The sequence below is a fragment of the Limulus polyphemus genome, unplaced genomic scaffold (genome assembly GCF_000517525.1).
Source record: "Limulus polyphemus unplaced genomic scaffold, Limulus_polyphemus-2.1.2 Scaffold15, whole genome shotgun sequence".
Lineage (NCBI taxonomy): Eukaryota > Metazoa > Arthropoda > Merostomata > Xiphosura > Limulidae > Limulus > Limulus polyphemus.
Window position 1 is genome coordinate 797,588 of NW_013665625.1, and position 13,354 is coordinate 810,941.

The 13,354-nt window shown below is 32.4% G+C and overlaps 1 protein-coding gene across 4 annotated transcripts in view; it reads right to left on the reverse strand.

Annotated features, from left to right (window-relative positions):
* Positions 1-13,354, reverse strand: part of LOC106457240 (irregular chiasm C-roughest protein-like) — a 60,924-nt gene that overhangs the window by 20,271 nt on the left and 27,299 nt on the right. For all 4 annotated transcript variants that reach the window (XR_002610144.1, XM_022383280.1, XM_022383276.1 and 1 more), the window contains exons 2-4: positions 5,556-5,763; positions 4,771-4,962; positions 2,958-3,080 (exon numbers count right to left, since the gene is read on the reverse strand). Coding sequence is in view for 3 of the 4 variants with exons in the window: in XM_022383280.1 (XP_022238988.1) it covers positions 2,958-3,080; positions 4,771-4,962; positions 5,556-5,715 (475 nt within the window). In the remaining variant the exon portion in view is untranslated. The remainder of the gene's footprint in view (positions 1-2,957; positions 3,081-4,770; positions 4,963-5,555; positions 5,764-13,354) is intronic.

The following is a 13,354-nucleotide window of genomic DNA, read 5'->3' on the forward strand; positions in this document are numbered from 1 at the left end:
AGTTATATATAGCAGAAATGAAAAGTCATGTCTTCTGCCTTAGTATTTCTTTTAATAAAGCTATTAAATCCTTTGCTTAAAATCTAATATATCAATGGTTGGCAGTAATACGGAGGTTCTATGTCTTTTAACATTCACTAGATTAGACAGATTGGCAGCAAGTTCGTCAATAACAAAGTTAGTCCACATTACTTAGTTTGACAGTGACAAATGAGAGCCAACAGCTGTTGTTATTGTGTTAGTCTGACCAGCTCCAGAACGTTATTTTACTGAAAGGTGCCACGGTAGCCGCTACGCCTTCATCAAGATCGTACACTTATAGAAGAGAAAAGTTACGATGGATAAGGCTCATTAACGTTAAATCCAAAGCCAATAACATTCACTTTGGTTTTCAATCAGTGGATGACGTGAGAAGATTTTAACTCCATGTTTCGTTTTAATAATTTTTAAAATAGTCGAAGTTTAACATGACAGTACAAAAACAGGTAGGAGTAACAGTATATAATTTCGTCCGATTAAACAGATTTGTCGATTTTTTATTGTTAAATCTGATAAAGCTTTATTTTCTACATCACCTAACTATATTTACTGTAATATGTAAAACAATGAAATAGTTCTCAGCTTCTTAGTCTTGTCATTATTTAATTTTTATTCCTCATCTAATTGTTACATTCTTACTAATTTCTGTGTTAAAATATTTCGACCCACAAGTTTAAATTTGTACACACCCATTCATGCACCTTAAATATAATTATATGAATGCACAATAAACTGTTATAAGACAATGTAAACAAGACGTCTGTAAATGGTATTTTTGTATGTTTGGATAACTATAATATTTTGAATGTAGTAACTGTATGAATTTTTTTCCACGTAGTGGAGATTCCGATTGGGGGTGTAGCAAGTTTGCGGATTTACAACGCTAAAATTTGAGGTTCGATCCCCCATAGTGGTAGGTTTCTGGTCCGACTTTAAGAATGCGCAAAATTTAAACGTAATTGACAAAAATTTTATTAGCTATAATTATTGTAGAGCAACCTTTTGATGATTAAAAAGTGATAATTTTGTCTTATGATCTGAATTACAATAGCAACTAACTTAGTTGTTATTATTGTTTAAGAAACAATTGTTTATGAAACGATAATCTAATATCCTATATTTCATCAAACTAAACATCCCAATGTACGTTTAATGTTGTTTTCGACGTTACTCACGTCCTACCTTTATGACATGCCTTATTTAGTTTTTATTAAGCATATCTTCATAGATGGACAGTGTTCTTAACATTAGTAATCAACCTGGATACAACGATTAGGAAAAATTATGGTTCAAAGAATGTTTAACATGCAAGACCATCTTTGAAATATATTTCGCTTTTAGGACACAATTTAGTCTCCCCTTCGAAGTTTCTAGAGAACGCTCAACATCACGATGATAATTAATTAATGATAGATTTTGCTATTCTAATATACCCAAATTCCATTAGCAACTGTATAGCACAGCACGTTAGATTACGTTGTTGACGAACACTGATAAGAGATAGGGACAGTGACTGATTGCGCATAATTTTCTCAGCTCTCATGATGAGAGGAGTAAAGACGGTTGAGGTGATTCTCATGTCAGTAGTTGTTCAGGGTTACGACGATAAGGAGGGTTATCAAATTTAATTTACTTAACTGTATCCAAGTTACAGATGTCTGCTTAAAAGGATTACCTTTACCAGACACTCGTGTTCACACATATTTTTATGATAACTTTTATTGGCGTTCTTACACTGCTGTTTCTTATTTGTTTTTGTTTTGGGGAGGGGGTTGTTTATACATTATTTTATACATTAAAGAACAGAAAATGAAATGAAACATTTAGTTCATAATTTGATCACTTTTATCATTAAGTCCGCACATATCTAACTGACCATCTTAGTTGTTATAAATGTATAAAACTTTGGATAAATCGCAGATCTCGCAAAAATTAATAACTGCGATATTCGCTTGTTTGTTTATCACATTGTTTCATTCATATCAGTAATCCATAGTTTTCAATAAATATAAATCAAAATAAGTGTTTTTAGAATTATGGAGTTTAAAGGTTAGAAGTTTTCAATCAAAACACTATGAAAGCGGATTTGTAATAATAACATAGAACAATATTTCGTGAAAGAAGAATCCAAGATTCTCAGTTAAAAATTCAAATATTTTAAGGCTGTTGAAATACTTTAAGCTTTAGAGCAGATAATATCTCATATGATGAAATGGTTGTGCTGTAACACTTCATTTTGTTAAATTTTCTATTGCTTTTGTGTTAATATTCAGAGTTGGAAAAAATTATCGGCCTTTCTAAAGTACAACTAAAAGTCCTATTTTGATGATACCTCTCAGAGAAATCAAAATCTTTATTTCTGCTGACATATTTTCTTGTCGAATAACGACTTACAAGTTTTTTGTTTTACTTTTATATGATAAAATACTCTTAACTCTTTAATTATCAACTTCATTTGTACTATTCACTACCGGTGGGGTCCACATATTTCATCATATATAGTAGATGTTTTCTCAGTTACAGCACTCTAAACAACTGAGAAAATAAATTGAGTAAAACATTTTATTTTCCATAGGAAATCTCAACAATACTTAGTAACTGTAACTGAAATAATGCTGATAATTTTATTACATTTTTTGTGTATGACTCATGTGTTATCACCAATGCTGCATTGAACGAAATCATGGACCCATACAACATTCGATACATAAGTAGTTTATAAAATTTGTTTTAAAACAAGCGGAATCCATATGGCTATAAACAGCAGTTCAAGGGCTGAATATAAGACGCTATCGTCAAAAATTAAACAATAATAATAATAATGCATTATAATTGTTAATACAAATATATTACAAGTATAAAATAATATATATATATTAGTGTATTCATCTGATAAAAGACTCAAAGAACAGACTTACCATAAACTGTAAAGACTGCGCTTCGAGATCTGATACCCTTCACACCATCAGAAGCCCCTACTTGACACTGAAACACGGCATCATCTTCAAGGCTGACATTAGTAATTTGAAGTGAAAAGTCTCCTGTGGAGGTAGAAAAAACACGTTTCACTTCATGTGACAAAACCTGAGCAAAAACGTTATAAATACATCGGGCTTATAAAGTTATTTGAATACCACAGAGATTTCTAGTGTCTGGTATAATGCTATCTGAGATTGAAAAGTAGAATCCAAAAAATCACCGTGGTGAAACTTTTAATAATATATATATATATATTGTTATATATATAGGTAATGTAATAAAATTCAAATACATCTTTAAAATAATACGAACTTTTTTACAACCCGTACATTACATAATTTCTAAAACAATTTTAAAGCAAATGCGTTCCTGTAAATCATAACCATATGACTATTAATGGAACAATTTAACTAATTCCGCAACTGATAATTTGTTAACACGTAACCATCGTGGATGGTTTTATAAAGTTTTATAAACTGAGCTTCCTAAATAAAGGTTTTTTGTCAATAAAAAACGCTGAGGGCTAGAGTCCTTCCTTTACAAAGGATTGACTTTTTCGCTTTTTTTTAGAAATTTCGCTATGGTCATTAAAGTTGTATTTGTAATCCAACATCTCCAGTTAGTCACATTGGTTCAAACAGCATAAAATGAATGATATAGCTACCGCACGTAACAAGAAATAAATAATGTAGCTATTGCAAGCAACAAACTAAATAATACATCTAGCTGGTGAACTTAATAATACGATTTCCAAAGCGATGAAGTACCATACAAAATAGATACAGATAGATATAGTTTTTAAATATATCAACAATAATTTGGAAGCTGTACCTGTGGATGAAAACTACTGGTAAATGAAGGAAATTGTTGTTTCTAGCTTCTATTGTTTCTTTGAGTTTCTGAACATCTTAGCTCTCTGAAATCACCGACCATACGAACTTGATTTAAATCGAATAATATGTAAACTTAACCAGGCTTGTAAACATGAGAAAAACTCCATAACCTAAAATTTAATGAAATATACTGCATTATTTTCTGTATTATTGTAAGTTCCTATGCTTTCAGTGTCGCCTAATTTCATTACAATTTATAATTCGGTTCTCGATTGCATTTTCAGATTTTTCTGACTCATACTTAGAAAAGTAATTGAATTACAATAAGATAATGTAGAAAATAACAGTCAAAGAAAACCTACCATTTATTTGTACAAATTTTTATATATACTTTTTCCGATTCAAATTATTCTTTCGTGTGATGATTTAGATTGTACTTCATTAGTTTTAGTGAAAGATGAGCTGAGCAATTCATGTTATATGGATTGTTTTTTGTTTGTTTTTTTAATTTCGCGCAAAGTTATACGAGGGCTATCTGCGCTAGCCGTCCCTAATTTAGCAGTGCAAGACTAGAGGGAAGACAGCTAGTTATCACCACCCACCGCCAACTTTTGGGCTACTCTTCTACCAACAAATAGTGGGATTGACGGTCACATTATAACGCCTCCACGACTGAAACGGCGAGTGTGTTTAATGGGACGGGGATTCGAACCCGCGGCCCTCAGATTTTTGGTAGAGTGTCCTAACCACCTGGCCATGCTGGGCCCTATTATATGAAGTCAAACACGTAGAAAAGAACTATATATAAACTACCATTCATGTTCGTTTCTAAACTTTTTTCAATTCGGATGATTAGACAAAATTTAGCCTAAGTAGAAACAACAACTTTCTGTAAAGGAAAAGAAAATGGAACGCTCACCTTCCTCATCGCTGCCGACCATGGTATAACGGGGAAATCCAGCTAGTGATCTTTCCGAACCGAGTCCGAAACCATCTCTCGTCCACTGTAAAGTCCCTTTCTTATGCAGCACTCGACACGGCAGAACTATTTTGTCACCTTTAATAGCTGTCCTGTCCGCAGGTTGAATAGCAAATGTTTGTTGAATAACGCCTGATAAAAAGATTTTTTCTTTAATGGTATTGAATAAAATCGGCAAAAAATATTCACAAGTTCAAAGTAATTGAATCGGAAATCAGTTCAAAACATACTATAAAATTATTCTATACTTACATATATAAACCAGTATCTTTCAACTTGTATATTAGTTTTAGCAGATGCAGCTGTTGAAATGTTTTTTTTATATCAAAAATTTCAAATAACTTGAACATCTTTGTAAAAACATAGTAAGTTTATTAGGGTTAAAAATGTTTGTACTAAACTTTAGTTTTACATCATGTGATGGCTAAACAAGTTTCATTTCTTTAAAATAAAATTTGGCATCGGGGTTTTTACCACTTTTTATCCTGAACAATAGGTTATTGTATTTTAGTAATTTGGAGAGAGGAAACAATCTCATTTTTTATAGAATTGTGTATAAAATAATCGTTGTTTTTTAAAATTGTGAGTTTTTAAGTTTCATTTCATTTGTTTCTGTAAAAAGCTAAGATAAAATTTATTTTAAGAATTATGATGAGTTAAAGATAAAAATTACTGACATTAACAAGTAAATAACAGGCTAGCCACCAATTGAATCCTTATCTTACCTAGAGGAGATCCTAGAGACTGCATCACCTGAGCCAACACCATGAAACTCAAATGAACTAGACATAAGGGTGAGCGTAACTGCTGGGAAAACAAGTTTTGTCTATTAGGCTTCATCTCTCCCTCGGTCGAAGGACATTGTTCCTTATCTCTTCTTTTCATTATTAAGGCGTATTTTGATTTACGTCAGCTACAAGAAGCAAAGATTCCCTACGGGAAGATAAAATCCTTATGTTTCCTTTTGGTGATAAAGTGCATGACGTCAGGTTAGTGTTTCATCATCACCTTCTTGGAGTCTTAATCATTGGTTAAGTTTGTTCTGCATTATCGCTGCGATAGTCAGCTATTACGATCGGACATAATTACTAAGGACGTAATAACTGACCTAAAGCAAGTCAATACAAGTATGGCGAAACTTTTCCAGAAATGATTAATCACCAAAAACGAGCAGAAACCACAAAATTACATTGTAAAATATCCTAAAACGAAATAAGTTTAATAACTTAATGATAAATTTCCAGGTTATAAAAATTGCTAATTTCATTAAGTCATAATGATATATAAGTTAACAATATCTGGTAGAGTACCATTGTTTCCGATGAATTTAATTAAAACAATTTAGAAATGTATGATAATTTTAGATAAAACGCTTTTATTATCATTACAAGAGCTCTCTTAAATCTCTTATGGTTAACTGTGATACATGAATTTTAATACTCAATGAAACTTATATTGTTTAGATAGAATTCCTGTAAAATAATAATTCATACTTGAAAATCAGAGTAAAATGTAAAAACCTACAATGTTCAATGATTAACGTAGTATCACCGGACAGGAAAATTGTTGTATATACAGTAGTTAATAATGTAAATCAGAAATTTGTAAGTGAAGATCTACATATCATATTACTTGTCCAAAACTTTGCTTCTTTCAAGCTAATTTCTTTATTACCGAAAATAAAATCATATTTTATACCACGATTCAACCAGAGTCGGGTATGTCTCCATTCTGAAGATGTCACGTTATGTACTGATGTGGCGTAAAATAACTTACTAAAAACATGGTTCAAATTGAATATTCATTTTGTTGTGCAACAGTGGTCTATATTAAGTTTAGTATGTTTTAAAATACTACTGCGTTATCAAAATTCTAAACATATATGTCTGCTACAAATAATTCCAGTACATTCAAAACATTATTTCTTCTTAAGTAAGACAGCTTTAGGGCACTAAATAACACAAATGTTTACAGGAACTTACAATTAACCAAAGCACAATACGCTTTTTAACCGTACAAAATCAGAACTAGTGTGCCGTATCACGTTTCGCTACTGCATGGATAAGGACTCAAGAAAGACACTCGTTATCAAGAATGATTTTAGTATATTTTAAGTAGATCAAAAGCTGTGTACCAAGGTACAAATAACTTGATTATTGCCAATCAAGTGCAACACAGCTCTAACAAGGAGATTTTAGTTGCATCAAAAAATAAAAATCACACACACACACAAGATGTAATTATAGAGACACAAGCTAACTATTGTATAAATATCTTCTTTATTGCACTGACTAAATAAAGGATTTCATAGCTCATTAAGTTTTTTTTTTAACTTTGTTGATATGTTACTAAACTCATATTACAAATGGTAGATCCACTTCAATGATAATGATATTCTGGTGAAACCAACACCAAAAACTGTGTTTGTAAGTTTGTTTTGAATATTCGAAGAAACTGCATAAAAGCTAGCTGTACTAGCCTTCCCTAATTTGATACTTATAAACAAGAGGAAAGGAAGCTAGTCAAAAGAAACCCATAGCACCACCCTCGGGCTACTGTAATCCAATAGTGATATTTGACCGTCACTCTTATCCCGCACCCACAACCTCAAAATGGGTAGCCCTCCCTCCGCCGCTAAACGAAAAAGAAACCATTGACTTTCGAATCCACAACCCTTCACGCAAACCACTAGACCCCGCACTCCTGTCCTAAGAAAGACAAAATCCTCTATAATTGTTAGAAAACCTAGGATGGCCCTATTTCTTCTTTCGTACGAGGCTGGTGATGGTTGTTTGTTTTATATAGGTTGCATCCGTACTTATTAGTGAACGGTGACACAATAACTTAGAATTTAAGCCATATAGAATTTAAGCCAGTAGCTGCATACACACACAAAATAAAAACAGCTTTGTACCAATTTCATAGTCAAAATCGCTTTATTAACCGAATATATACCACTACTTCCAGTGTGACTGACTTGTTGCTAAAGGGTGTTAAACAAAGGTAATGGGAATATTTTATGTATGTAAGCCGCATGGATTAAAGGAGTTTATTTTAGATAATTTATAAAAGCGTTAATGAAAAATAACGAAATTACTTTTGTAAGTTTCGAATGAGTGAGATGGCTCTATACTTTACAACGCCAACTAGTGATAATGAGAATACATTAACACGTAAACGCCATTATTGTTTAGATCGGTATCTGTAAAGTTACTCTGGTGAAAACATACTTGCATAAAAAGTCAATTTCAACAGCTATTGTAGAAGTAGGTTGTGTAAGTGTGGACGTGCGCTAAGAGAACAGAAGCGATATTGCATTTTCTCGACACGTGATTAAATAAAAGCATGTACGTAAAACTTCACATTTATGCAAAATACAAAAAAAAACAACAACAAACAATCATACAGTAAATTAGAGCCCACGAGTCAATTCTTTAAGCAAAATGCAGTGCAAGAAGGTCTTGATATCAACAGTGACTTTGTATCAAATTACAATTAAGATTCGCGTTTATTTATAGTTTCGTCTAGTGCTTATACTGTTTGAGTATAGATATAAAAACTGCTTTACGACGTGGATCTTCAAGAACGAAAGTTTGTGTTTGATTATAGATTACTGAATTAATTAACATAAAAGGAAAATAAATCGAACCTTATAGGATGAAGCGTTAGAATAGCATCAACTAACCACCGTGGAAGAATAAAATTCAAGTATCCTAATATTGGTTCGTCACTTGAATTAACGAAAACAGACATTTTTTTATAACAACCTTCAAAAATATTTGTTATTTTAAGAGATACTTTAACGGAAATACTGTTGTATGTAACAGATGATTGAATTATAACTAGAGTTAACTCTCTTCGGACGCTATCGCGGGTCAAACCTAACCACATTTAATTAAAAGCAACAAAAGCTGACGTTATAATAATAGGTATCACTAAAGCATTACATTAACCTGAAAGGCTTAACAAACCGAGTAAAAGTTTAGCTCTTGTTACTTCATTGATTACAGAGAACGCTAAGCTATAAAGATTGGCTTTGGTCCACCTCATGGGAGGAAGATTTAACTCAAGTTTCATGGTTACGTTATTCCCACAGCATGAAAGTTTGATTAGTACATGGTTCCGGAAATCGTACATAAACAAGGGTGCATTAAAGTATCGCCTAATGAAAGTACAGATACTCTAACTTTACGAGATGTATACTTTAATTTGTAAGTAGACATGACAATGTTCTCTGTGAATCCTGTCTTCCTTCCACGTTAAGCCTAAAGATGAACCACGTCTTAATATTATTCCAAATGTCACTTATTTTTCTCATTACTGACTATCAATAGAGATTATAACAAATATCTCCTCAGTAGTAAACCAAGACATAACTGATGGATTTTTGTCCGAAAGATTGACCAGCTCTGCACAATAAAACAAAATGGGTAATATTACTTTTTTTTTCTTGGTGGATTTCGCGGAAAGCTGTACGACGATTATCTACTCTAGCTGTTTCTAATTTCGAAGTGATAGACAAGAGGGAAATCAGCTAGTCAACATCGCTCTCCGCTAACTCTTTGGCTATTTTAGTCAGACCCACTGGTGGAAATTGAACTTAACTCTAAAACGTATCCATGGCGCCAAAGTGTAAAGCGTGTTATTTATTTCTTTTCTTTTTTCGTTGTAGCGGACGCAAGCCACGGAATCTCAGCTCCAAAGTAAGGCACGCTAATCATTGGGCCGCACTTGGCCAAAGTGATATTAAAAATTAAACAATAATATATATATATATATCAAGTATAAGATAACCAATGCTTCTTGTTTTCATCAGTATCACCTGTGCATGAACCTTTTAATGAGCATTTACAAAACGTATTAAAATCTAACACACAAGTCTTAACTTCTTTAATTGTCTTATATTCACTAGAAAAGACTAAGTATGTCAGATCGAACAATAACTTTTAGTGTTAGATGTAAAGTTTTGAAATCATCTACAGAAAGTAATTACAAAAGCACAAAAAAATAAGGCATGCTCAACGAGAAGCATGTTTCATTTGTGTTTTTCGCAAGAAAATAAAGTATATTTGTTTCCAAATAAATTTATAAATCTTGTAATCGATTAAGTTGAGCATCATTCCCAATTTTTCTGTAAATTGGTTTGACTGAGTCTCATCAAGCAAAGCTCGCGCTAGTAACCTTGGTAAAATATCGTTAATACTACATTTCTTCGTTGTTGTTTTTCTCTCTCTCTCTGATCTACATAGGTGATGTAACTTAACACCAGAGTATTCGATGATCAATCACCCGAACTGAACAAAACCCCACATGATTTATCAGCGTATAATCGTAGCTGTCTGATCAGTGTCGATGACGTGGTAAGAAACAAAAAAGTGATCCAATCGCTGTTCTCCTACAATTGTTTCTAAAGAAAAATATTACATTTCTCATAAACCAATCGGCCTCATGCTTGTAAGAAATTTCCTGAATTCTATGATTATGTCATATCGTTCTCTAATTGGTTATTATTGTATTTAGTTTTTTTATACTGTTGTAGTTTTTTTTTAACACGAGCCAATTATCTTTAACAATGCATTTAACTGAAAGCAATTGAATCAGGATTTTGGAGGTAGAAATAACGAAATGTATACTGTAAGCGGGGAAGTAAGTAAAATATCAAGATTTTAAAACAGACTCTGGAATAAATGATATCAAGTTTAAAAGGAAAGATATCAAGTCGTTTGTCTGAGTATTTATTGCCAAAGAGCCTATATTATTTCTCAAACGAAAGCATAACAACAAGTCTAATCATAGGCTAACAACAAAGACGTGAAGAAGCAACTGCGTTTGGCTTAAGAAGTTGTATAAATCGTGACAACCAATTATTGTAGTTAACCGTTGTGACCCTACAACTCCTGTATCGTCAGCTTTTCTTAGAAACCTTTTTATTTTTAGAGATTTTTGTAATGGTTTTGCCCACCTTTGTGAAGTAGGTTTCCTGTACGAAATACTCGTTTTTGGTTTTGTTTTGTTTTTGCTTCTCTTGCTCTAGTCATAAGTCACTCGTCCAAGTCCAGTTCACGAAATAACTTGTAATCTACACATCTTAATACGGTAAACTTGGCTTTGAAAAAAGAAGGATAGTCTCGTAAACATTTTTATTCTGTGCTTGTCTCTAGTTGGCACACTTTATTACTTTGATGAATTAGTCCAAAGCAACATTGTTTTCCACAAGTAATTTGATACATTCCTGGAGTACTTTTTACTGAAACGCCCAAATTTATGCGATTTTGCTGCAAAAACTAGCGCGATCCAGCTTTCCAATTTGACATGTCACTTGTGTCTTTTCTATTTTCTGTTTAGAAGATGTAATGTGAAAGATATAATCTAACAACTAGTAACTGTTCACCATTCTAGTCTTGAACTACTATAAATTACCTAAAGAACCACAGAACAAGCCCAACGTCCTATATCTATTTGAATTTCATTTCTGTAATTATAATAACTAACCTGAAGAATGATATTTCACCACTACTCAAGAAAATTGTCGCTTACTACTCGTTGTCACAGAACTGCGCAGGGGCAAGTTTTCTGTATTCGCATGATTAATATCTAGACACTGGAGTGGTATCACTTGTTACCAGATGTTACGAAGGTAGACTTTCGCTAGTGGATATAATCAAATCTGTTTTTCATTTCAGGAACGAATTGTGTTTAACATTGCATAAAGACTGCCGCCTCCATAAAAGGCAGCTGAGCAAACAATGGGTGTTGAACTTGGTGATGTCACCGGATCTACTACGATATAACAGCTGCGTTATCCTTGTGTATCTTTAGAATAATTTACCCTAACGCGTGACAGCCAATAACGAAATATCTAATTACTGTCAATTTCTCGTTGAAATAAACGTTGAAAAGCCTGTTCGCCATGGGTAGTCATATCACTAGCAAGGATCGCAGTGGTTATCTTCACACTTAAATAATGATTGTTCGTCTTTTTAACATAGATTTATAACAGGTACTTATTAGTTAAGTCAACACATTACAATTTGACTTTTAATGAGAACTTCTACCATCAATATTACTTTCAAAATTTGAATATTAATATTAACTGACAAATATTTGGCATTATTTATAAATATGAAACCAGTTATTCTATTCTTTATGTTCCGGATTATCATTCACTAAAGATCACGACATCTTCTTTTATTCGTTTTTATCAGTAGCATTACATATGTCCAATATGACAAATCACGCTTTCAAACTGGTTTATTTCCAATGAAACGCGTACTCCTTTTTAAAATATTATGTATATTATTCATTCTTTCACAAAATCATCTGTTAAATTGCGATTCCTTGTACGTAATAGAATGAACTTCAGATACATGTATGTATGTATGTCTGTTTGTTTTGTTTGTTATGAATTTCGCGCAAAGCTACAAGAGGGCTATCTGCGCTAGCCGTCCCTAATTTAGCAGTGTAAGACTAGAGGGAAGGCAGCTAGTCATCACCGCCCACCGCCAACTCTTGGGCTACTTTTTTTTACCAACGAATAGTGGGATTGACCATCACATTATAACGCCCCCATGGCTGAAAGGGCGAGCATGTTTGGTGTGACAGGGCTTCGAACCCGCGACCCGGGCCCATATGTATGTCAGAAGTTATACATGTTTTTTAAATTTTACAAACAATTACACGAAAAATATGATTACACTGTTGTATGAAAAAATTCTCTGCTTTTCAAAATGAAATTTAGTAGTTCTACGGTGTTGTTTTAATAAGATATATTTCAAATGTACAAACGCAAAACGATGTAACAATTTTTAATCAAGAAAACGTGCCAAAGACAAAGACTAATTTGAATAACTTTCAAAAATATATTTTAGTTTTATCTATGTTTTTCATTCAATCGAAAAGATCACACGTAATAAAATAAAATTATGTTTCGGCTAGATTGGTCAACGTGACCATTCTCTAACTTTAATATGTGATATTTACGCGTTTGTTTCATTCTCTTACGTTCAATAGTGAAGCTCCTATCACCATGAAAAGAACTGTCATTGAAAAAAAAAAGACTCGAGGAAAAACGTATGAATGGAAGACAACAAAAGATTTTTTCTCAACAGAATCGTGGCTATGTTAAAAAAAAAGAAAAATTTAGTTGTAATGAAATATTTTTATTAGTTACAGTTTGTTTATGTTTTTACATAGTGTTCTTGAATCTTTGTCTTACATAGATAGTTATTCAGAGCAGAAATAAAATATATAACTATACCGTGACTATCACACAAATTAAACGAAAAAAATATGTTATATCAATGACAATAAAAGTATGAATGGTTGATGTCATGAAAGTCATTTTAGTGTATTGTTGTATTTATCTTATGATAATGAAATGGGCACCATAAGCTGTTTTTAAATGTGTTATGAGTCAACTCATCTCAACTAACGCTTAAATCCAGTTACTGAACTGAACGTTTACCCTAATAGTTTATTTTCCTTATATATAAAAAGTAATAATACTTATCAGTGAGAAACACAA